General features: G+C 39.6%; 1 protein-coding gene across 2 annotated transcripts in view; it reads right to left on the bottom strand.

The window, feature by feature from the left end:
* The window catches only part of LOC124622127 (zinc finger protein 732-like), a 44,775-nt gene extending 32,019 nt beyond the window's left edge, over window positions 1-12,756 (bottom strand). Inside the window, exons 1-2 of one of the 2 annotated variants that reach the window (XM_047147743.1) lie at window positions 12,539-12,756; window positions 12,384-12,445 (exon numbers count right to left, since the gene is read on the bottom strand). In XM_047147743.1, coding sequence (XP_047003699.1) covers window positions 12,384-12,399 — 16 coding nt within the window. In that variant the 5' untranslated portion in view covers window positions 12,400-12,445; window positions 12,539-12,756. The remainder of the gene's footprint in view (window positions 1-12,383; window positions 12,446-12,538) is intronic. The other variant, XM_047147741.1, reaches the window with a different exon arrangement.
* Window positions 12,757-26,615: the final 13,859 nt, after the last annotated feature.

Genomic DNA, 26,615 nt, shown 5'->3' with positions numbered 1-26,615 from the left:
ATGTATGAAACAGGCGAAATACCCTCAGACTTCAAGAAGAATATAATAATTCCAATCCCAAAGAAAGCAGGTGTTGACAGATGTGAAAATTACCGAACTATCAGCTTAATAAGTCACAGCTGCAAAATACTAACACGAATTCTTTACAGACGAATGGAAAAACTAGTAGAAGCCAACCTCGGGGAAGATCAGTTTGGATTCCGTAGAAACACTGGAACACGTGAGGCAATACTGACCTTACGACTTATCTTAGAAGAAAGATTAAGGAAAGGCAAACCTACGTTTCTAGCATTTGTAGACTTAGAGAAAGCTTTTGACAATGTTGACTGGAATACTCTCTTTCAAATTCTAAAGGTGGCAGGGGTAAAATACAGGGAGCGAAAGGCTATTTACAATTTGTACAGAAACTAGATGGCAGTTATAAGAGTCGAGGGACATGAAAGGGAAGCAGTGGTTGGGAAGGGAGTAAGACAGGGTTGTAGCCTCTCCCCGATGTTGTTCAATCTGTATATTGAGCAAGCAGTAAAGGAAACAAAAGAAAAATTCGGAGTAGGTATTAAAATTCATGGAGAAGAAATAAAAACTTTGAGGTTCGCCGATGACATTGTAATTCTGTCAGAGACAGCAAAGGACTTGGAGGAGCAGTTGAATGGAATGGACAGTGTCTTGAAAGGAGGATATAAGATGAACATCAACAAAAGCAAAACAAGGATAATGGAATGTAGTCTAATTAAGTCGGGTGATGCTGAGGGAATTAGATTAGGAAATGAGGCACTTAAAGTAGTAAAGGAGTTTTGCTATTTGGGGAGCAAAATAACTGATGATGGTCGAAGTAGAGAGGATATAAAATGTAGGCTGGCAATGGCAAGGAAAGCGTTTCTGAAGAAGAGAAATTTGTTAACATCCAGTATTGATTTAAGTGTCAGGAAGTCATTTCTGAAAGTATTCGTATGGAGTGTAGCCATGTATGGAAGTGAAACATGGACGATAAATAGTTTGGACAAGAAGAGAATAGAAGCTTTCGAAATGTGGTGCTACAGAAGAATGCTGAAGATTAGATGGGTAGATCACATAACTAATGAGGAAGTATTGAATAGGATTGGGGAGAAGAGAAGTTTGTGGCACAACTTGACCAGAAGAAGGGATCGGTTGGTAGGACATGTTCTGAGGCATCAAGGGCTCACCAATTTAGTATTGGAGGGCAGCGTGGAGGGTAAAAATCGTAGAGGGAGACCAAGAGATGAATACACTAAGCAGATTCAGAAGGATGTAGCCTGCAGTAGGTACTGGGAGATGAAGAAGCTTGCACAGGATAGGGTAGCATGGCGAGCTGCATCAAACCAGTCTCAGGACTGAAGACCACAACAACAACAACAACAACATGTAAAATCTGTGCCTGGAGTTTATTTCATATACTACACGATGAATTTTGTACAGCAGCACAGCAGAAGAGCTCTGGAGTAGAAGCGAAGCTACACCTCAACAATGAAGATCTACAAGTGATGTGAATTTCACGAACGTTTTTGGCGACATTTCATCTCTAAATTAATGAACAGTTCTGTATTTTTCAGTTCAATCAATTTGTTGAGATATTCGTACCTCCACTGGTAGAAGTCCATTTTTTTTTTTTATTCTTGTGGTTCACGTAGTTATCGTGGCTGCAAAAATTTTGGCATAAACTTTCAACTTTTGTAAGTGTGTAAATATTTAAACTATCAGCAATCCACATTGTACATATCCCAAACCACACTAATCTCTTTGCCATCAGCAGTTCCATTTCAGAGTGACACGTAGGGGGTTGTAGAATATTCTGGTTTCTTCAATCAAAACTGGTTTTTGAAACTTTGCACTTACATATTTTTTTTAATTTACTGGTTTTTGGGACGTGCCTATACAGCTATCTCAATAGTGGAATGTTAATTATTATGATACGAATGTGGGAAAACACAACATCCAGTTCCTGAGCAGAGAATTCTCTGACCCAGCCCGGAATCAAGCCTGGGCACCTTCAGTTAGCAATCTCCCGCACTGACCATGCAGCTACCGTGGCAGACCATGTATGTTTCCACAGGATAGTTAGCACCTTTCTTCAGAGGTCTGCCAATTCAGGTTTTTCATAATTTCAGTGATGCTTGTTCGGTGCCAAACAAACTTGTGGCCATTCATGCTGCCCTTCTTTATATTCATTCAATATCCCCTTTTAGTCCTTTGGATGCCACTGAACTGAAGTCTGCTATCAGAATTGCTTAGAACTGAATCTATGTGATCATTCCATTTCATATCCCTACAAACTGTTATCGCGACTCATTTGTAGGAGTCTACAGATTGCAAATGTGACTCATTGATTTTATATTCATAGGAATCGTATATTTTTCTTTCTTTCTTTTTGTGAAATGCATAATTTTAGATTACTAAACATCAAAAGCAAGCTGCCAATCTTCACACCATTTTGGAATCTGACCAAGGTCTGGCCGCATTCACTTTGTCTACACAATCATTCAGTATGAACAGCAAGGGTCTTGACACACTACCCTAGGGCACGCTTAATTTACTTCTACAGCTGATGATGACTCTCCACCCAAGACAACATACTATATCCTCCCTATCAAGAGAGCCTCAATCCAGCGACAGGCTTCACTTTATATCCCACACAATGATACGCCTGACAATAAGGGCAAATGTGGAGGAGAGTCAAAGGTCTATCAGGAGCCAAGACTTGCCTTGATCCACGGTATTCAGGATGTCATGTGAGAAAAGTGCAAGTTGTGTTTCACACCACAGATATTTCCAGACTGTGCTGATTGGCATGAAGGTCATTCTGTTCAATATACTTCATTTTGTACGAGCTCAGAATATGTTCTAAGATTCTATAACAGATGGATGTCAATGGCATTGGACAGCTGTTTTGTGAACCCTTTTCCTGTTGGATGCTAGTAATCGGTATTGACCCATCTCGAACTGCTATCAACTCCAAACAGCAGACAACGCTGTGTTTACTTAATCTAACATGTTGATAAATGTGATTAGGAAGTCAATTACACATATATTTCTGCTCTTGAACGTGTTGATGACCTAAAGAGAATTATATGCTAGTTCAAGTAGCAGTGGCCAGAAATCCATTTAAAATAGTCTGATGTCTTTTTGTTTCAATCAGATTAAGTAGTCCTGTTAACCACCTCACCAATAGCCTTCTTAGTGTGCACACACAATACATATGCACAGCTAACAACTCACAGTTTTGAAAAGCATGTAAGAGGTAGGGCATACATATTCCACAGCATTATTAAATGATGTTCATTACATGGAATTTGATTACTATAACAGTTGCGCTACATCTTTTAGTCAACTAGCCAACAGTATACCAAAGACTAAAACAGCAAGGTTTTTCTCACAGTGCTTCACAGAACAGCATCAAGCTAAAACAACACTGAAGGAAAAAATACTCTAATGGAACAAGACCTACAGTCCACAATCTTGTGATTTGTGTTACCCTTTTCCACTAGCTTCTAACAGAGGAGATACACTACCATCTAAAGAGGAGATGGTATTATTCACGCAAAAAATTGAGACATCTATTAATCAAAATCGCCTTCCTCTGATTCACACTTAACTCTGATAAACGTGTTTTGTCCAAAGCTCTTCGACATGAAAACTTACTAAATACAGTATATAAAAAAGGCATTTTGAATCTTGCCTCACCTCTCATACCCTCCACCTTGAGTAAATTTCTGCAGAGCATCATGCAACATTCAAGTGCATCACATATTATCTAAACACTGGAGATAAACCACACAGGCGAACAATGGTATGCAATCAAAGTATGCTAGATAAAGATTACTCACTGATGAGAATAGTACAAGAAAAATGCCACAATTATTTTTGTCCCTCTCACCACAAGAAATTTGGTCGCAATGCCATACACAATCCTGATGAGAGTATATAAACCCCCCCCCCCCTCCATATACACACACACACACACTGTTTCGTGTACAATACAGTTCTGAGAGATATGTGCATATGAAGAAACAATTTCTTATATGCGAGCGCAGGCTTTCTCGGCGAATTTCATATATGAAGTTTCACGGGTTGTCAGCCGAGTAGCACTGTCGCCTCGTAGCAACGTTTCGATGGAATGCATCTACATCATCTTCAGGCGAAGTGTTGGGATATCGTCGGTCGCAGGCTTATATCTCAGCTGGACCACTCTCCACTTCCCGCGGCTGGCCAATCACACGCCCGTGGAATCGGTCGATGTGCCTGGATCGGCCAGTGGTGGTGGGGACACGTCCAGCAGAGATATAAGCCCGCGACCTACGACATCCTGACACTTCGACTGAAGATGATTGAGAGACATTCCATTGAAACGTTGCTACGAGACGACAATGCTACTCAGCTGACAACCTGTGAAGACTTCATATATAAACAATTTCTTACCTATGGGCAAGCTATTTAACAATATACATAAAAAAAATTCTGGAGATATGGTGAACATTAATAAATTTCGAGAAACGGTGTGATTCAAATTAGACAGTTATAGGTATTTCACAGTAACCAAAAGTATACTGTAAAATGAAAATGTGAAGATAAACATTAACATACACTTTAAAATCCCAATTTACACAGCGTGTAACTGAAATTTGTGTTGTCAATTTAAAAGCTACATGAAATGAAGCCAGTTAATATGTTGACTGGCTCCGAACCAACAGCAGCATTTCTTGGAGCCAACCCAAACTCAGGTAATAGTTCAAAAGTTGATGAAGTGCAAAATACACACTGTAGCAGAGAGTTTATACATTATGCAACACTTGATAAGTACAAAGTTGTTTTGAATAGCAATACAACAGGCATAATCCGTACCACTTCAGGCAGGAGTGTTACCTTTTTAGTCTCGGATGTTATTGAATTTAGCCTGAGATACAGGCCTCCAAAGATGACTCTGCGAACACCATTTTGGAGATGCGAATTTATGGTATCCTCAGTTTGGACATATCTGTCAAAGTTCTTTTACTGTCGCCTTTTGAATTCTTTTTATAATTTACAGAAAAAAATTTGTTTCAAAAGTGCCAATCAAGAAAAGTTAGATTTTTTTTCTGTTGATTAGTACCATTTAGTACTACATTCTCTATAAAGGATACCTTCCCAGTTGGGCAGGTTTTATTATAATTTTTTTTAAGAGTAGCCTAATGTATTTCTTCACTGAAGTTGTTTCTTACTCATTTCTTTGTTACAATGTTTATTTCTAGTGTCTTTGTTACAGATATTTCTTACACTTTGTTGTAGTTTCTTTATCGTGGTTGTTCATTGCAGGTTTCTGTACTGACTTCTAATTTGTTCAATGAAGAGGCTTATAAGAATTCTGAGACCATCCAGTGAGTTCTGTGTTTTTCATGAGGAATTTGCCAGTTGACATAGTTGCAGAGTGTTTTGTGAAAAGGACTGTTTGAAATGTCTTCTGACTGAGGTCACAGGAGACTGAAGTGTGTTGACTATTTGCATATCCATAAAAGAGTGATACAAAAAAGAAGAAAAACATACTTTGTTCAGGTTGGGAATAAGTGTTCTCATTTGAAGACTCCGTTTCAAAGTGAAGATGTTCCCAGTGACGACTTTTTGTGTTCTAAGTGTTTTGACAGAATAACTACGACAACAGTACCTGAAAAAGGTGAAGCATCCCAAGGTGCAGGTGATGCAGATTTTGCATTGACAGAAGAAGAATTACATACCCCGAATCAGTCAACTACAGAGGTAGGTGTTAGTCATGTTAAGAAACTGTGGTCAGTGAAGTCGAGTCACAAGCTCTATGCATCAAGAAAGTGCAGAGAAATTACTAAAGCTATGGATGAATACACTACAACAAAACTGACCACACTCTTCAAAGCAGAAATTCCATCTTAGAAAATGAACCAAAGCACTCTTGCACCTCTTGCCAGGAATTTTTCACAAATACAAATTCAGCTGTTGAATACTGTGCATCCTGCAGTGAAAAGGTGCAAGTTTGAACTATTATTCCAGAGACATTTTCAAAGAAAACAATTTTGAACCACATTCAATCAGTATCAAAGTAAATGGTAGACAAAGCAAGAAATGAGGTTTGAAAAATGAGTTTTTGGAAGACCAGATCCCTATTATGGTCATCCTGTAGAAGCAGCTCAAGTTCAAATAGTGCAGTCATTTAATCTGGAAGATAAATGGGACTATTCTTGCCAGAGTGCCAACAAAAAAAAAAGACACTATAACTGTAACAGCTAAAGGTCAAAAAGTTGTGTAAGTGAAGAGGTACATGACTCGCCAGTATTAAAGAAACTTTTGCAATTTATAAGAGCACCTATACAACTTTACATTAGTAGTCTGTGACATAAAGTGAGAGACTCGTTGGTTTCAAGAATGTGGTAACAGCCGTGGAAAGGGAGGACTGTCTTTACAGACACTTGGACTGGAAGACAGAAAGGTCCCAGAACTGCTCTCATTAATAAACGGTCACAACGCTCATATAGTACTAGGGACAGAAAGTTGGCTGAAACCAGACGTAAATAGTAATGAAATCCTAAACTCAGATTGGAATGTATACCGCAGAGACAGGCTGGACAGTGAAGGGGGAGGCGTGTTTATAGCGATAAGAAGTGCAATAGTATCGAAGGAAATTGACAGAGATCCGAAATGTGAAATGATTTGGGTGAAGGTCACGGTTAAAGCAGGCTCAGACATGGTAATTGGATGTCTCTATAGGCCCCCTGGCTCAGCAGCTGTTGTGGCTGAGCACCTGAAGGATAATTTGGAAAATATTTCAAGTAGATTTCCCCACCATGTTATAGTTCCGGGTGGAGATTTTAATTTGCCGGATATAGACTGGGAAACTCAGACGTTCATAACGGGTGGCAGGGACAAAGAATCCAGTGAAATTTTTTTAAGTGCTTTATCTGAAAACTACCTTGAGCAGTTAAACAGAGAACCGACTCGTGGCGATAACATATTAGACCTTCTGGTGACAAACAGACCCGAACTATTTGAGAAAGTTAACGCAGAACAGGGAATCAGCGATCATAAAGCGGTTACTGCATCAATGATTTCAGCCGTAAATAGAAATATTAAAAAGGGTAGGAAGATTTTTCTTTTTAGCAAAAGTGACAAAAAAGCAGATTTCAGAGCACCTGTTGGCTCAACACAAAAGTTTTGTCTCAAGTACAGATAGTGTTGAGGATCAGTGGACAAAGTTCAAAACCGTCGTACATAATGCGTTAGATGAGTATGTGCCAAACAAGATCGTAAGAGATGGAAAAGAGCCACCGTGGTACAACAACCAAGTTAGAAAACTGCTGCGGAAGCAAAGGGAACTTCACAGCAAACATAAACATAGCCAAAGCCTTGCAGACAAACAAAAATTACGCGAAGCGAAATGTAGTGTGAGGAGGGCTATGCGAGAGGCGTTCAATGAATTCGAAAGTAAAGTTCTATGTACTGACTTGGCAGAAAATCCTAAGAAATTTTGGTCTTATGTCAAAGCGGTAGGTGGATCAAAACAAAATGTCCAGACACTCTGTGACCAAAATGGTACTGAAACAGAGGATGACAGACTAAAGGCCGAAATACTAAATGTCTTTTTCCAAAGTTGTTTCACAGAGGAAGATTGCACTGTAGTTCCTTCTCTAGATTGTCGCACAGATGACAAAATGGTAGATATCGAAATAGACGACAGAGGGATAGAGAAACAATTAAAATCGCTCAAAAGAGTAAAGGCCTCTGGACCTGATGGGATACCAGTTCAATTTTACACAGAGTACGCGAAGGAACTTGCCCCCCTTCTTGCAGCGGTGTACCGTAGGTCTCTAGAAGAGCGTAGCGTTCCAAAGGATTGGAAAAGGGCACAGGTCATCCCCGTTTTCAAGAAGGGACGTCGAGCAGATGTGCAGAACTATAGACCTATATCTCTAACGTCGATCAGTTGTAGAATTTTGGAACACGTATTGTGTTCGAGTATAATGACTTTTCTGGAGACTAGAAATCTACTCTGTAGGAATCAGCATGGGTTTCGAAAAAGACGGTCATGTGAAACCCAGCCCCCGCTATTCGTCCACGAGACTCAGAGGGCCATAGACACGGGTTCACAGGTAGATGCCGTGTTTCTTGACTTCCGCAAGGCGTTCGATACAGTTCCCCACAGTCGTTTAATGAACAAAGTAAGAGCATATGGACTATCAGGCCAATTGTGTGATTGGATTGAGGAGTTTCTAGATAACAGGACGCAGCATGTCATTCTCAATGGAGAGAAGTCTTCCGAAGTAAGAGTGATTTCAGGCGTGGCGCAGGGGAGTGTCATAGGACCGTTGCTATTCACAATATACATAAATGACCTTGTGGATGACATCGGAAGTTCACTGAGGCTTTTTGCAGATGATGCTGTGGTGTATCGAGAGGTTGTAACAATGGAAAATTGTACTGAAATGCAGGAGGATCTGCAGTGAATTGACGCATGGTGCAGGGAATGGCAATTGAATCTCAATGTAGACAAGTGTAATGTGCTGCGAATACACAGAAAGATAGATCCTTTATCATTTAGCTACAAAATAGCAGGTCAGCAACTGCAAGCAGTTAATACCATAAATTATCTGGGAGTACGCATTAGGAGTGATTTAAAATGGAATGATCATATAATGTTGATCGTCGGTAAAGCAGATGCCAGATTGAGATTCATTGGAAGAATCCTAAGGAAATGCAATCCGAAAACAAAGGAAGTAGGTTACAGTACGCTTGTTCGCCCACTGCTTGAATACTGCTCAGCAGTGTGGGATCCGTACCAGATAGGGTTGATAGAAGATATAGAGAAGATCCAACGTAGAGCAGCGCGCTTCGTTACAGGATCATTTAGTAATCGCGAAAGCGTTACGGAGATGATAGATAAACTCCAGTGGAAGACTCTGCAGGAGAGACGCTCAGTAGCTCGGTACGGGCTTTTATTAAAGTTTCGAGAACATACCTTCACTGAAGAGTCAAGCAGTATATTGCTCCCTCCTACGTATATCTCGCGAAGAGACCATGAGGATAAAATCAGAGAGATTAGAGCCCACACAGAGGCATACCGACAATCCTTCTTTCCACGAACAATACGAGACTGGAATAGAAGGGAGAACCGATAGAGGTACTCAAGGTACCCTCCGCCACACACCGTCAGGTGGCTTGCGGAGTATGGATGTAGATGTAGAAGATGTAGCAGAGAACTCTGCAAGAAAAATGTTGCCTTTGACAGTTCATTGATGAACTTGGTAAATGGTCAGTAAAAGCAGTAAAACACCAGCATCTGAAGAAATTGCAACACCACATTGCAGAAGTGGAAGGGTGTGTACAGGCTGAAGAACTATGTTTAGTGCTATACTGTGAGTTTGCTGAGAACTGGTCTGTAGTTCTACCACAAGAAGCACAAGGACATCATTGAAGTAATGACCAGGTTTCAATTCTTACAGGAGTGATATATTTTCAGAATTTTACAGGAGAAAGATATTTTCAGAACAAGATCACAACTGTTGCAGTTATAAGTGATGACACAGGACATGACTAAGCACACACTTTGTTAGCAATGTGCAAAATTCTTCATTTTGAAACAGGGGCAGAGAAGATCATCATTTCTGATGGTGCTCCTAGTCATTTTAAAAACCGTTAGCAGCTGTATGAATCGAGTAAGTCGCTTGTGCGAACTGACCAGGTAGATAGTGCTACTGGTCATGGGAAGGGGTCTTGTGATGGTGTAGGAGGCCTAGTGAAGCACCATGCAACAAAACAATCTTTCCAAACCAAATACTGTTGCAATTCAGAATGCTGAGAATTTTACGAGATTCATGAAACATTACACATCCACAGCCCTAATTCTTTCGTCCAAAGATGAAATAAAGGATTCCGTGAGCAGAAAAAAAGAAGAATGGTCCAAACAAACTACTCCTGTGAAGGGAATTCAGAAGACACATTTTGGGACTCAAAGTGATGGGGGAACTCATATTGCATGAACTTTAAAGAACAAGAAAGAAGAAATTTCATTCATTTGGCCAACACCTCAGAAATAGCAGGATAACCTGAGAAGGGAGATGTTTGTAGCATGTATGTATGACTGTGACTGGTGGATTGCAGAGTTTATAGACACCAGTTACGAGTTAAACGAAATTGTAGTGAACTTTATTCTACCACATGGACCAGCTGCTAGTTATATGTTTCCAGCTGAAGGACAGCAACAAAACCATCAGTGCTCACTTCCTGTTCACAATGTTTTGAAGATTCTAAGTGCTCCAGTTCCTATTGGTTCAACAGGAAGGCATCACTCTATATCAAAGGAAGCAGTGGAACACATTTTTAGTTCATTGACTGGCTAATTTAAATACAAGACACATTGCACAGAAATTGTATAAATTGAAACTTTGAAGTCTTTTGGACCTTTCACACACACTTTGGAACCATTTAAAATGCTTCAAAAATGAGTTTCTTACTCATCTTTCAAAACTAAAATTACGTTAAATAAGGCTAGGTTTTTTTTATGACCCTGTTATGTGATAATGTGGTAATAAAACATGTTTTATGTATGGCAAAAATTTCAAAAGTCCATAAATTATAAAGAGAGTTCAGAATGACGTAGTAAAAGAACTTTGACAGCTAACTCCAATTGGAGCATTTATTTGTACTCATAAAGCAATTATCTTTCAAATAAAAAATCCGCAACAAAATATCTAGAACTGCTCAACAGTGACAGCATTTTAAAATTTTTTCCAAAATTTGCATCTTCAAAATAGTATGCGCAGTGTCATCTTTGGAGGGCTGTATCTTAGAGCAGATATTTTTTTGGAGAAATAAAAAAAAGTGTGTTCCTCACTTAGTCCTTCATGTTAACAAATGCAAAATTCAGTAACATCCGAGACTATGAAGGTAAGATTTTTTCCTAGCCTGTCTGAATTGATATGGACTATGCAACAACACTTTTGTAAATGTTCCATTCAACATCTAGGCCTAATTGAACTACATAAAAAAATTTAAATACTCTGTCAAAACTAAACAATTTGGCACCTACAGTCAGATTTCTTGTGAATACACTTAAACATCATGTACAGAACACTCAATTTGCATCAAACCATTTACGTGTTCAGAAAATTATCATTTTTGACCAGCATTGAACAGTAAACTCCTTAACATGTTGCACACACAAATACCATTTAACAATAGGCTTTGTCAAGTGACAGTCTGGCTGACCACTCATATCTTATAAAATTCATCAGCTGACCTATGGTCACATGTGAATTGGATGTGTAAATTTAGTTCAATTACCATTCAACAATACACTCTTCAGGAAACCTAGTCCTGCACATTCCTTGAGTGTTCACATGATTTGTGAAACTAATTTTGTTGTTGTGTATCACAAAAATCATACAATCTGCAGGAACTATCAGCAGTGACAATTCCAGAAGATGCTCATAATTAGCACTTATCACTGAATCTGCCCAACAGTAGAATCATTAGTAACATGGCATCAAATTGACACAAGTATGGAAATAAACATGTGAAGCAATCACTCTGTGGCACACTAAAGAACTGTCAACCAGTATGTGGCAGGAAGATCCCTGACAAAAACAAAACTTTACATAAACCAAGTAATAAGTAATGAGTTGTGGGGAGGGGGATCTGCAAATATAATTTTGAAAGAAGCACTGCACTTTTTGATATGCGTACTGGTAATCAATGAAATTATAGAAATATTCTTTGTAGAATTGCTTTTTCCTTGTGTTACTGGAGCATGGAAACAGGGCCTCAGCAGTGGCCAAAAATGTGGATCAATAATAGTCATTAGGAAATACTGTGCAGTAAACAAACAGTGCAAAAATATGTAGTTGTCCAGAGAGTTACAGACATTGTTGGAACGAACAGGGTTGAACCAACACTAACTGAAAATGATAGCAATGGGTAGAAGATACACATAAGATCCTATCACATTTCTCACCATATGCTGGACGTTAACAGTAGTCCTCGCTACCACAAACACATTTGCACCTTTCAAGTTCGCTGTCTTCGCCAACTCACAACCAAATGGTCACCTTCCTACCTAACCTAGATCTCCAGCTTCACTACAGATTAGTCTGTCGCGACAATCAATCTTACGAGTGAAGGGGAGGAGGGAGGGCAATACGTAACTTTAGCCCAGCATTGTACTCTGTCGCGACAATACATACAGTTTGCCTGTATATACAACCAATCATTGCACGTCACATCAAAGTCTACAACTGACTTAAAAACCACAAAGGCTACACTTCCTCCGTAATCTCTAATTATAAAACGAAAAATGCTAACGCGATTTATTTTCATGAAAGTTATATTTGACAAGGTCCAACTTTGATAAAACAGCACTGAGTTTTGTTTACCTGTAAATGATTGCATTACAGAATACAGGGCTGTGGGGTTCCAGCGGTGGCAGCATTGAAACCTGCCGAAAAGGAATGTTATTCTGTAACTGGTGTTATATATCACATCATTCATTGTGGTATACAAAAAACGTAAATCACAAAAAGATATTTACGGCTTTAGTATTCACAATATATGTTGAAAACGTACAATCATCACGACGATGGCTTCCGAATGCCGCATTTATATTGAACAAAACATCATATCCCTCGCACAAGTAGCACTCGAACAGAATGTCAAAACATTATATTTGCGCTATACACACGTACAAATGAACCAGAACCAATTTTGATATGTCTAGCTTAACATTACATATATTCATCACACAGCTTACAAACTAAAAATTTCTGACGCCATCTTGGCAGATGTATTTCCGTTCCTTAACAGCAGGCGTGACGTTCGAAGCGCAACTTTCAAAAGGGGAAAACAATACACCTCAAGGAAAAATACGTACGCCGCTTACGACTTAAAAGTCATTTCCCTTAACGTTTGCTCCAGCAGCTGTCAAGTTTTCTAAAGCCCTGTTAATGACATATTACAATATATGAAACAACTTATATAATCAATGATATTACATATTCTTTCAATCCTTCGAGACAGCAATATAATAAGTCTTTTGCGCTGTTGTGCTATTGCTGAATATTTATTTTGCTTTGATCTTGTGACAGCGCATACAATTACAAGGCACGTCAATTGTAATTACGCTGGAGTTCCACTACATGGGATAGATGCATGGGATAATTATCCTACAGAAGGCACTTAGAATTATGGGAAATATGTGCCAGGGAAACCTTAGAAATTTGTTCAAACAATTTAAAATACCGTACCCATTGTTGATATTTGTATATACTGGAGATAATCATTACGGAAGTAAAAAGTAACAAAACACTTAATAAAGAAACAGATGATCACAACACTTGAGGTAGAGACAAATCCCACAATCTCTCTCATAGATCCTCATTTTATGAGAAAAGCCCTCACTTTGCACGCATAAAACTACTGAATTGAATCCATCCTGCCTCCAAATCGTCCATTACAGATCTAAAAAAAGATATTAAAATTATGGCTCCTAAATAATTATGTTTATTCAGTAGATGAGTCTCTAGATTTATTACACTTGTATGATGGAAGACGCCTGTTTCTAAAAATATATGAATCTCAGATCTTAGACTGAGTCACATGTCGTAAATATGTGAATCTCAGATCTGAAGACCGTGTCATAAACCGTAAATTTCTTAACCTATGTACTGCAATAGCAATACATTATGTAACATTGTTCTCCCGACTAAATGTAGAAAAATTTGTGTAGATAATAATACCAGGCTATAATATGTAACTTGAGTAGCAGGGCTCTACTTATCCAGAAGACAGGAAAAAAATTGTAATCAGTTCATATTGGATCAAAATAAAGAAATACATACATAAAAGTAATATTACTAGACACGCAGCAATCGCGTCGTTACAGTTTGGACTGAATAAGAAAAAGATTCTTCAAACACAATACATTACCATAATAAGAAATTGTTGTTATTGAACTTGAAATAAACACGATGATACGGTATGAAAGTGAACATAAACGCTTTTATTGCAGACGCACAAAAAAAAATGTAACACAAGGGTATGCGAAACACAACCATGTTAATAGGAACGTCTATAAAAGCGTCCGTAGCAACTGCGGCAAAGATAAATATGTAGCAGAGGCATAGATTCTAAATTCCAACATCCCCACTAGAAGCGATGTCTCTCAGAACTTCATTCTCGGAGTCCAAATTCTTGTGTTAGTAGCTGATGTCTGGTTCTTGGCAGTGGCTTTGTCATCATATCTGCAAGCATTCCATTTGTGGAAATTTGTTCCACTGTGATTTCTCCTGTATCTAACTTTTCCCTGATGAAATGATGCCTGGTGTCAATGTGTTTAGTGCGACCTTTGTATCCACTTGTCTTTGACAGATCAATTGCATCTTTGTTGACGCAAAACAATCTTATCGACCACTCTTTTGGGAAAGGGTATATCTCTCTTTGCAGTCGTTGCAGCCAAAGTGCTTCCTGACATACATAAATTAAAGGCATATATTCTGCTTCGGTCGTCGAGAGAGCTACTGTTGGTTGTTTTTTACTATTCCATGAAATTGCTTCACCTTGTAACATAAATAAAAAACCAATGGTTGATTTTCTATCTCCTATGTCCCCAGCCCAGTCAGGATCTGTGTAACCTGTGATGTCATGTTCTTCTTTGGAAAATTGTAGCTTGAAGTCTTTAGTTCCATTTATAGATGTTAGGATTCGCTTTACAGCTTGCCAGTGGGATATTCCAGGGTTATTATTAAACCGACTCACAACACCAATTGCGTACACTAGATCTGGTCTAGTACTTAGCCGTGCATACATTAAGCTACCTATGGCTTCTTTATATGGGACTTTCGTCATGGCATCTCTTTCTCTCTCTGTTTTTGGGCTCATTCCATGACTTATTACTTGGTTATTGTCAAGCGTAGTGGATACTGGATTACATGTTATACTTTCGTAAAATGCGATTTATGTAATGACTCTGATCCAACCATAACAGTCCAACCTTCCGATCTCTTTGTCACTCGGATCCCTAGACAATTGGATAGTTCTCCAAGGTCCTTTAGTTTAAGTTGTTCCTTTAGTTGTTCTTTAAATGCAATTTTCTGTTGCATATTGCTTCAAAATATCGGCATGTCATCTACATAAACAGCTACAATTAATATATCACTTCCTCGGTTTCTGTGATAAATATGTGGATCAGTGGTGGACCTGCTGAAATTTAAAGTTAGCAGAACTTTGTCCAGTTTGATATTCCAACAGCGACATCCCTGTTTAAGTCCATACACTGCTTTCTTGAGTCTTTCAATACCTTCATATTTGGCAGTTTCTGTCACGTAGTAAACTGTGGGAATTTTAACATAAATTTCTTCTTTCAAATCACCTTGCAAAAAAGCTGTCACCACATCACAATGATCAATGTCCGAGTCGTATTTAGCACCTAGTCTAAACAAATATCTGAGTGAATTGTATCGTGTCACTGATGAGTATCTTTCTTCATAGTCCAAACCCTTTAACTTGTGAACATCCATTAACTACAAGTCGAGCTTTGAGGCGCATTTTCTGTCCTTGTAAGTCTCTTTTTATCTTAAAGATCCACCTAGCATCAATAGCTTTTTTGCCTTGAGGCAGAATAGCTGATTCCGAAATTTTATTTTCCGCGCGTGACTTCAATTCTTCTTACATTGCTTGAAACCATTTATCTGAATCTTTGGATTGCAAAGCTTCTTCCACAATTGATGGCTCTGATTCTTGTGAATCTTCTTTAGTCCAATAGGTCACATAATCATCCATCTTCTTTGGTATGGGTATTCTGGAAGATCTTCTGAGCACTTGTTGAGGCAGTTCAGATTCTTCTTCTATTTCGACTGAGCCTGTTTCTTCTGAAATTCTGATATCTGATCTGTTGTCCCTTGAATCATCTTGAATCGTAATGTTCTCCTCCTTAGTTTTGAATGGAATAATATCTGATTTGGTTCCAACAAATGATTACATGTTCCTGGCTTGTTATTACTCTCTTGAATTAGTTCCTCTTTAAATATCACATCTCTGGATTTAATGATTCTTTGTTGAACCGGATGGAAGAACCCAACGAGTTAAAATTTCATAGAGTGGCTATAGGTCCGCCATGTTTGAAGCAAATTGAAGTTCTGGCCGCCATGTTTTCTTTAGTCAAGGCATTCGTCTGCTGTGTCCCGCCCCCTTGTAACTGCGTTTGACTTACTTGAAATAGCCCATACTAGCTTTATTTTTTCTGAAACAAGCAATAGACAGCAGTGATTTCAGTGTACACTGACAGCAAAAAGGGATGTTTTTGTCGAAATATGGCTAAACTTTTCGATGTAGATTACACTACAAGACAACTCAAATAAGTCTGTCCATCTATAACGTTACTTGTTGCCCATAAATTAATGCAATTAGAGCAGGTACCACCAGAATATTACGGTGAAACTTCTAAACATTAACTATTAGAAACAGTAACGGGCGCAGAAATGCGATATTTTTGTCGCTCTTTCAAAGTAAACAGTCAAAGCCTCAAAAACCAGTCACTGTGAACGAGAATTTATTTGAAATATGTGTTACAAGTAGTTAACACAAGCATAGTAATTCAATAACAAAGTCGAAGCGTTCTTGGGTGGGGTAATTTCACAAATTTTCGTAAGTAGCTGTATGCCTTGGCAGAATAAAAGTGTAGTATCAGGGCAAAGTTCCTTATTTGCTGAGAATAATGGCATACTTTAGCACTGCACTGAAGTTCCAATAGCTCCTTCAACAAACCAACTACATGTTCACTGTTTAACATATCAGAAACTGAACTACATAGCCTTCTTCTCAAACCAGCAACTAAAGTCTGTAACTGCACTATTCTTCTTTTGTGTCGTACACTAAGTTGCTTCATTTGCTTTATCCGCTTCTTTAGTCGCACATTCTCTGCTTGTACTCTGTTATATTGTGTTTTCAACTTCTTAGGGCTTGGTAGACAGTAATTGTGGTCAGCAGAAACAGATGTGTGTCCGACAGGCACTGAAAGAATGTAGTTACATCATAAGTTTATAACAGAGTTACACCATAAGATTATAATAGAAAGTATGTAATTCAAAGTAATAAGAACACGGAGTAAAATTAAATTATTGACTTACTTTGTGCTAATGATGTCACTGTAATAGCACTATCTTGCAAATTGTCGAAAGATCGCTTTCTGGGCTGTGGTCGTAATACTTTATCTTGCTTTTGTAAATGTGGTGGAAAGTTAAAGATAGTAGGTACTGGTTTTGACAAAAGGCGCCTCTGGACATGTGTGTGATACATATATTTCTCTTCAAAATGAGCTGAACAGAGGTAACTAGCTGTAGTTTCTCGCTTCATATTTATAACCCATCTTTTTGTAATTTCCTTATCTTTTAAAGGAAATCTGTAATTAACGATAAGTAAATTACTTCCTGCATTTGTCTTAAGCATAATTACAGTTCCAATTCAAATGACTCTTTAATAAACATTAAAAAACGTGTGTCGTATTTCGGTACTAATATACTTACTTATAATATGAAATATTTGTTGTTTTATCGCTGCGATTAGTGCAGTTGAACGCTGAACACACTGCAGGCATGTTGACTTTATATTTTGTAACAAAAAAGTCAACTAGAAAAGTTAAATATTGCAGTAATATCATAACAGCTGACACACTTCCAACACAAACAACAGTAACGCTTTCCTAATGTTTTGACTAAGGAGAACATGGCGGCCGAGTTAGCGTTGGTTGCCGCTAGAAGCGCTGTAACTAGTATCTCGGCCACTCTATGAAATTTTAACTCGTTGGAAGAACCATAGTGTAAATATCTCTGGAGTGAGCATTGCGTTCTGCGCATGTTGTCAACATTAAACCAGGACTGTCACGTGTTTTCGGGACTTCACTGTGCGTGTGTGCTTTCCGCAGCGTTTATGTTTATAATATCAAGAGCTTTTGTTGTGTTTCACCGTTTGTTGATAGTGTAATAGCGGTGGTGAATTACTGTTGTTGCTACGGATGCAAAGAAAAATATGTGAAAGGGGGAATAGTAACTTTTCATGGGTACATACCAAATAGCTCTAATTATAGTTATCGTATTAGTAAGAGACACTGTATATGTTTAAAAATTTCGAGACGCATTATAATTAAGGCTTGATTCTGTAGACCTATTTTTCTACGATTTTATGACTATATAATAGATATTATGGCTCGTACAAAAGCTTACAAACAATGGCTTCCTCTTGTAAATTTGCTAGTGGAACAGGAAAGGGAATGGTTAGTTATTTCAGCAAATACTATCCTCCATGTATTCATGAGTGACTTGTCGATTCTGTATACAGATTACTCAGTCCACTATTTATTTAATAAACTGGGAGCAAGTACGTAAAATGCGTTAAATAAATACTTCAAAGTGTCACCAATAAGAAAAATTGTGCTTTAGATCGCAAAAACGAGAAAATAAATACGCAGAAATCGCAGAAAAAAGGACGAATTAGCAGGGATATAATCGCTAACGTGTGGCAGATTCCGTGTTTTTAGGACACTTGCAAAAGTACTAGCGTACTGTCAAGTCATTTTGCAAGACTATCACTGCGAAAATGTTCGTCAGCCTCTGCAATACTATAAAGTGCCGTATCATACCGAAAACTACCAAAAATCGAGTGCATCTGAGCTGTGACACCTATCGCAAAGAAGCTGAATGCAATATCAGTTGCCCTTAAAAAGTTACGTAGCTGGTTTATTCCCGGTATCAAATGGATACTGTTAAAATGTTTGCGCAACATATATAAATAATCCACGACACGTACGAAAAGAATCCGTCTGTATTAGGGATGTAGTGACATTCTAAATATACAGGGCGCTATACGGATCCCGAGATCAGGTGGCCAGGCCGGCAATGTATGTTGACAACACGAAATCTGTTCTGTGCATGTGAATGCTCACTCCAGAGATATTTACTCTATGGGAACAACTAGTATGATTTGCTGTCTTCACAGTATCTGACGAGTATGCACTGAACACACTTCTCGTCCCATTTGCGCCTAATGGTTTTTGGTATGTGATCAAATGCCTTACTGTCGAATAATCTTAGATATCGGATGTCCGGTTTCTTTCCTGAGAAATCTTCCTCTGGCGTTATGTTGTTCAAAGCTTTTGTCGGTGATCTGTTAATGAGATAAACTGCAGTGGAGACTGCAGCTTATCGTAGGTAGTTTCGCTTCAAATAACATACATCTTCTCTTTTCCACGCTTGCTCTATTCTACCTTTCTGCAACACCATTTTGTTCTAGTGTGTAGGGAACAGTGGTTTCATGTTTAACTTCTTCCCTTAAAAATTTCGTCAGTCTTTCATTTACATATTCTTTTCCATTATCAGTTCGCAAGATACAAAGAATTTCTCCTGCCTGATTCTTTATGAACTTTTAAAAATTGCATATAATGTCAGGTACTTGGTATTCATTGTAGACAATATACAAAAAATCTTTCTAGAGAAATCGTCAACCAGAGTTAGAAGATATTTAGCTCCACCACCTGGTGTGGTTTGCATTGGACCACACAAATCTGAATACACTAACTCCAAAATTCTTTTACCTCTAGAAGTAGAGTAAGGAAATGAAAATCTAATTTACTTACCTTCTAGGCACGTAACGCACAAAGTGCCGACGGCTCCTTTATATTTGCTGCCATTAATTCTTCCGTCGCATCTGAGTGTAGGTAGGCTGATTTTCTGTGTCATAGATTCGCATCAATATACAATGATGCATATTTTGTTTCTGCACTGCGATCACTTGGTTGGTCCAGCCTATACGTTCCAATGACTAACGATGCTGTAACTATCAATTTCTTCTCCGTATGTCGAATGCGACAGCCTCTATTGTCAAAAATGACTGAGTGACCCTGTTGCACTATTTTGCTTACGGAAAGTAACTTTGTAATCAACTGAGGAACATAAAGTACATCCATCACCTTAATATTTATTTTTTCTCGGCCTGCCACAGCTTTAATATGCGTGCAACCTGTCGCTTTAACGGGTAAATTTTCGTTGTTGGCCACGACCACTTGTGAACTGGGAACTGACGAAATTGACATCACATGGATGGTTTGACATGTGAGCTGACGCACCAGCATCCACAAACCAGTCATTGTGTATAACTACTGTTGACGATGGCGTCATGAAGAATGTCTTGTAACTGGTTTCTATAATTACTGAATTTTCGCTTGCCTTGTTTTTACTGCGACAATTTTTCGCTATGTGTCCATATTTGTTGCAGTTGTAACACCCCGGACCTCTGGGATTGTGGTGTGATCTGATTCGCTTGTCTTTTTTATTCGCCTGGAGTGCCACGTCATTAACACACGAAATTGCCACACGTTTCATCCTTTACTTCCTGTAGTAATTTGTTTTTAATGGAATCGCCCGTTATCGGCGAGTTAGAGATCTCTAAACCTGTTATCATTGGTTTGCACTCATTAGGCAGCCCAGCTAAAGAGATACATCCTACGCACTCGTCTTTCACTTAAAAGTTAAGATCATTCAGTTTATTTGAGTTTGAAATTATTCTCGACACATATTCTTCCACAGACGAACAGTTCTCTAATCGTGTTGTTAAAGGTGTTCTCAACGAGCCTATTCTTTGATGAAGTCCTGAATCCTCGTAAGTTTGTTTTAATTTATCCCATGAATATTTTGCAGATGACGTGCTCTGCAGATGCACATAAACAGCAGGATAAAATGATAAGATTGATCTCACCCGTTATACACTGCCACAATTGCTCGAGCTGTAAATAAGTTTTCATTGCAAATTGCCATTTATTGCAATTTTCTCTTCCTATCAGTTTTTCAGTTAACGGCGAATTAGTACTGACTGAACTCATGATATCGGCGTTCTATGTCTGCGTTTTGATGTGACGAAAAAAACGTAGTTTTTATTCACTTCAAATAATCCGCTGGGTGACTGTGCCTGAGCCCATAACCTGTTGTTATTGAACTTGAAATAAACACACGGTTACGGTTTTAAAGTGAACATAAATGCTTTTATTAACACATTCAGAACGAATGTAACACAAGGGTAGGAAAAACACCACCATGTTAATAGGAACGCCTATAAAAAACTCGTCTGTAGCAACTTCTGCAAGTAGAAGAGGCTTCAATTCTAAATTCCAACAGGAATAAAGTACGCAAAGGAAAAACTGTTCGTATGTCAATCGGAAGTGGCAAACAAATAGAACACCTGATGCACTAATAAGATTCTTAAGAATATTTATTAACGACAAATTAAATACACACACATATTTCTTCATATAGTAAACACAAACATGGCACAAAACTGGTTGTTGTACACACATATACACTCATTGTTGAGTCTCCTCGCGATAATATAGATACTATCGATATAAATGTACCATATTTCTCGAAATTTTACAAACTTATACTTGCTCAAAGGTTTGGTAAAAGTACCTGCCACATAGTTTTCTGAATCCACTTTAGAAATGTCTGTTATTCCATTCGTGGTTACCGACGTTTTAGTTGATTGGAACTTATGACGGTCGATCAAGCCAATTAATAAACAATAATTACGTTACTGAATATTGGGTCACACAAGACAAGTACAAATTAAATATAATTCATTACCAGAGCACACTGCCTCTTTTTTCTCTAAAGAGCCCACATTTCTGTCTTTTGCTGGAAAATTTGTTTCTTCTTCTATCAAACCTGGCTCGCTCGATTGTCTTTAATTTTTGATGTTATTGTTTCTATATAACACCTTCCCCCACCCCCAGCACAAATTGCATTGTGTATGTAATTTGTAGGCTACACGTTGTGTTTCCATTGTATGCTGTAATATGCATTAGTGGAACAACAACATGAAATGTACAAAGACACACACTAAAACATGTTACATAACAGGACAACTACACTTCAGTTCATATAAGATGTTAAGAGGAAGAGGAAAAGTAAACACTTATTATACACTCCTGGAAATTGAAATAAGAACACCGTGAATTCATTGTCCCAGGAAGGGGAAACTTTATTGACACATTCCTGGGGTCAGATACATCACATGATCACACTGACAGAACCACAGGTACATAGACACAGGCAACAGAGCATGCACAATGTCGGCACTAGTACAGTGTATATCCACCTTTCGCAGCAATGCAGGCTGCTATTCTCCCATGGAGACGATCGTAGAGATGCTGGATGTAGTCCTGTGGAACGGCTTGCCATGCCATTTCCACCTGGCGCCTCAGTTGGACCAGCGTTCGTGCTGGACGTGCAGACCGCGTGAGACGACGCTTCATCCAGTCCCAAACATGCTCAATGGGGGACAGATCCGGAGATCTTGCTGGCCAGAGTAGTTGACTTACACCTTCTAGAGCACGTTGGATGGCACGGGATACATGCGGACGTGCATTGTCCTGTTGGAACAGCAAGTTCCCTTGCCGGTCTAGGAATGGTAGAACGATGGGTTCGATGACGGTTTGGATGTACCGTGCACTATTCAGTGTCCCCTCGACGATCACCAGTGGTGTACGGCCAGTGTAGGAGATTGCTCCCCACACCATGATGCCGGGTGTTGGCCCTGTGTGCCTCGGTCGTATGCAGTCCTGATTGTGGCGCTCACCTGCACGGCGCCAAACACGCATACGACCATCATTGGCACTAAGGCAGAAGCGACTCTCATCGCTGAAGACGACACGTCTCCATTCGTCCCTCCATTCACGCCTGTCGCGACACCACTGGAGGCGGGCTGCACGATGTTGGGGCGTGAGCGGAAGACGGCCTAACGGTGTGCGGGACCGTAGCCCAGCTTCATGGAGACGGTTGCGAATGGTCCTCGCCGATACCCCAGGAGCAACAGTGTCCCTAATTTGCTGGGAAGTGGCGGTGCGGTCCCCTACGGCACTGCGTAGGATCCTACGGTCTTGGCGTGCATCCGTGCGTCGCTGCGGTCCGGTCCCAGGTCGACGGGCACGTGCACCTTCCGCCGACCACTGGCGACAACATCGATGTACTGTGGAGACCTCACGCCCCACGTGTTGAGCAATTCGGCGGTACGTCCACCCGGCCTCCCGCATGCCCACTATACACCCTCACTCAAAGTCCGTCAACTGCACATACGGTTCACGTCCACGCTGTCGCGGCATGCTACCAGTGTTAAAGACTGCGATGGAGCTCCGTATGCCACGGCAAACTGGCTGACACTGACGGCGGCGGTGCACAAATGCTGCGCAGCTAGCGCCATTGGACGGCCAACACCGCGGTTCCTGGTGTGTCCGCTGTGCCGTGCGTGTGATCATTGCTTGTACAGCCCTCTCGCAGTGTCCGGAGCAAGTATGGTGGGTCTGACACACCGGTGTCAATGTGTTCTTTTTTCCATTTCCAGGAGTGTATATAATTGAAACATATATAAGAATGTTACTGACTTTAGAAATATAAGATAACAGTGGCAAGAGAATCATATATTCAACAGAAGGATGTACTTGTGAGAGAAGTAAAGGTACAATAAATGTGTCTTTTAAACCATAACAATTGTCTCTTAACACTATTGCCGTAAATAATGTTTGTGTGAGAGAAGAAAAAACACAACCCACGCACATGTACTTGTTACTCCACGGTAAATGCACGGTGAACCAAACAATTGTTTTGAACTATTCAACAAGATATTCCTCAAAGAGCACTGGGAGCCGCGCCAATGTTCACACCTCCTGATATGGCAATAGGGGCATGGTCTGGAGCGGTTCACTGCTGCTGTAATTAGATTAGATTAGTACTTGTTCCATAGATCATGAATACGATAATTCATAATGATGTGGAACGTGTCAGGTTAATAAAAGGTGTCTATACAAGCTATTACATTACACAAAATATTACATGACACATGTGAGGTGCGATTCCTCTAACTCGCACTGCATAGCAAGCGTAGTCGATGAGTGTTGTGGATCTTGTGCTGTGTCCCAGTCTTGCAGTATCCACACTGTTTTCAGCCTATGTAACGAAATTGTTGGCCTTCTGTGTAGGCTTATGTCAAATGTGTTATCGCCTCAGAGTAGCTCTTCATGTGAAGCCAAATATGGCTGTTGGAGTGATGGCCTCACTTTACCATCACGCAATATTACAGAATCACAATGTTTCAGGTTTCAGTTCTTTGTGTAGAAGTACTCAGGGAGAACCGTGAGATTTCAGGGGAGGGATTTGAATCTTGACAGTATGCATTTTTAGTCATTGGGCTAATTCAGGCAAATCTTTGGAGTCCAGTGAGGCTGCTTGTTTAATGAGTTCTGCTAGCACCTTAGTGCTTATCAGTACAGAACTTTCGCCAAGGAATTTGTAAGCCCTCCTTGAAAGCTGATCCATGCTACTCACTCTCCGCTCCCCCCCCCCCCGCGTCACATTAACGCTACTTTTAAAGTGTGATGCCGCCAGTCTACCGATCCACTGCTTTGAGGGCGGCAGTGATTGCTTCAAAAGCGTTTCACTCTGCACATTTGACAAAGGTTTGACAGTAGGACTGACTCAAACTGACGACACAGGTCTGTTGTGGTTGGATTGCTGTGGAGCATGTAAAGTGTGCTGTCCACATTTCTACAAATACTTTTGCTGTTGATTCCGCCATGATTTATGGCTGTGGAGTGGCCTCAACCCATCTCGAAACTCTGTCAATAGCCAATAAGATATGTTTCAAAATGGTTCAAATGGCTCGGAGCACTATGGGACTTAACTTCTGAGGTCATCAGTCCCCTAGATCTCAGAACTACTTAAACCTAACCAACCTAAGGACGTCACACGCATCCATGCCCGAGGCAGGATTCGAACCTGCGACTGTAGCGGTCGAGCGGTTCCAGACTGTAGCGCATAGAACCGCTCGGCCATCCCGGCCGGCAAGATATGTTTATATCCCCTCAATACTGGAAGGGGAATAACCATGTCCAGCTGTACATGCCGTAATCATCTGGCTGGAATTTTAGATGTGCCAAAACCAGGGATCAAGCGTCATCCTATTTTACCTCTTTGACATTCCACACATGCCTGTGTCCCAAGTCGGCACTGTTTTTTCATAACAGATCTTACAAAACGCTCTGTCACCACGAGTAATGGGCATATGCCTGGGTGAGCCAATCTGTACAAATTGCTAAATATGAGTTTTCTACAGTCCATTGGTACAGACAGGAGGACTCATCCTTGCTATACCATAATTTGGTTACTGTACTGATCATTTGTCAATGCTCTAATTATAGACTTGTTGTACTGTTTTTTAATAACAGTTGGAATTCCTCATTGCTCTCTTGTGCTGTCATGAGGTTGTTAAAATTAATGGATACTGTCATAGAACTGTTTCTGGAAAGGTAACCGGTGACCTTTTTATCTGCCACCTTTATGTATACATCATCTGATCAAATCCAAGTGCCTAAAACGTCATTGTGAAGAATCCTTGCAGAGGTTTTTGATCGCCTCCAGTAGCGAGCAGTGATCAGTAAATATTATAAATCTTCGTCTTTTAATGTCTTTCTCGAAACATTTAAAGGCCTAATAAATCATTCCTGATCAAATGTGGACCGTTTGTGTTGGGCCGGAGTCAACTTGTCTCTGGGTAGTGTTTTCCGCCAATAAGCTGGTGCAATACATCACCAGTCACCACATCACTAACACCAGTTATTAACGTCAATGGGGGACAATCTACTAGGTGTTTTAGTGTAACAACCTGATTTAAAATGGGTTTGATCTTCTCAAATGCTTGTTGCATGTCATCTGTCCATTTAAGCACTCTGTTCCTGTGATTATCCTTCCCAGCCATAGTATGTGTCAGATGAGCCTGAAACTGTGGTGCTAGAGGGCAATGTCTGTTTTAAATGTTTAAAGCCCCTAGGAATCGGCAAGCTCCTTTAAAGCTGGAGGTCTAGGCGCAGAACGCACTGTTTAAAGTCATGGATTTGGGGGTGTTACTGGTGCTACTTACAGAATGACCCCCAGACTGCTACTTCATTTTTCTAAGTTGGCACTTCTAGTTAATTACGTACAATGTCTTGGTTCTGAAGAATATCAAATATTGATTTTAGGTGTCTTTCACACTCTTCAGCAGTTTCTGAAAAAAAACAACAGGATATCATCCAAATAGCATAAACAGAACGAAAATCCTCTTAATAGTGAGTCAATAAAAAGCTGCCAAGTGTGGGCAACACTTTTAAGCCCATAAGGCATGTGTATGAATGCAAACGTATTAATGGTACATTGTTAATGTTATCTTAAAGAAGCAACACCGATTTTCTTTTATTTGTGTTATCTTCTATTCTTTATATATTTTGACTTTTGTTGTTTATTCTGTGTGTGTGTGTCGTTGTCCTCCATTAGTTGTAAGCTGTTACACATTTCAATAAACTCTACACAAACAGGCCTATTTTCGTGCTTCATTTACTGTATAAGGTGGTAGGCCTTCTTATAGTCTATCACACTAGATGTGTTCAACCCTGCCAGAGCATGTGAAAAATCTTGCAAATTTGGGATAGAATATCTATCCAGTACTGTACAGAAGTTAAGAGCGTGGTGAATCTCCACATTATCTAAAAGAATTGCCCACTTTAGGTTCAAAGTGAATGGGTGACTCCCATTGGCTTGCCG

This window comes from Schistocerca americana, chromosome 7, assembly GCF_021461395.2.
Source record: "Schistocerca americana isolate TAMUIC-IGC-003095 chromosome 7, iqSchAmer2.1, whole genome shotgun sequence".
In the NCBI taxonomy this organism is placed as follows: domain Eukaryota; kingdom Metazoa; phylum Arthropoda; class Insecta; order Orthoptera; family Acrididae; genus Schistocerca; species Schistocerca americana.
This window is presented reverse-complemented; position numbering and strand designations above follow the sequence as displayed.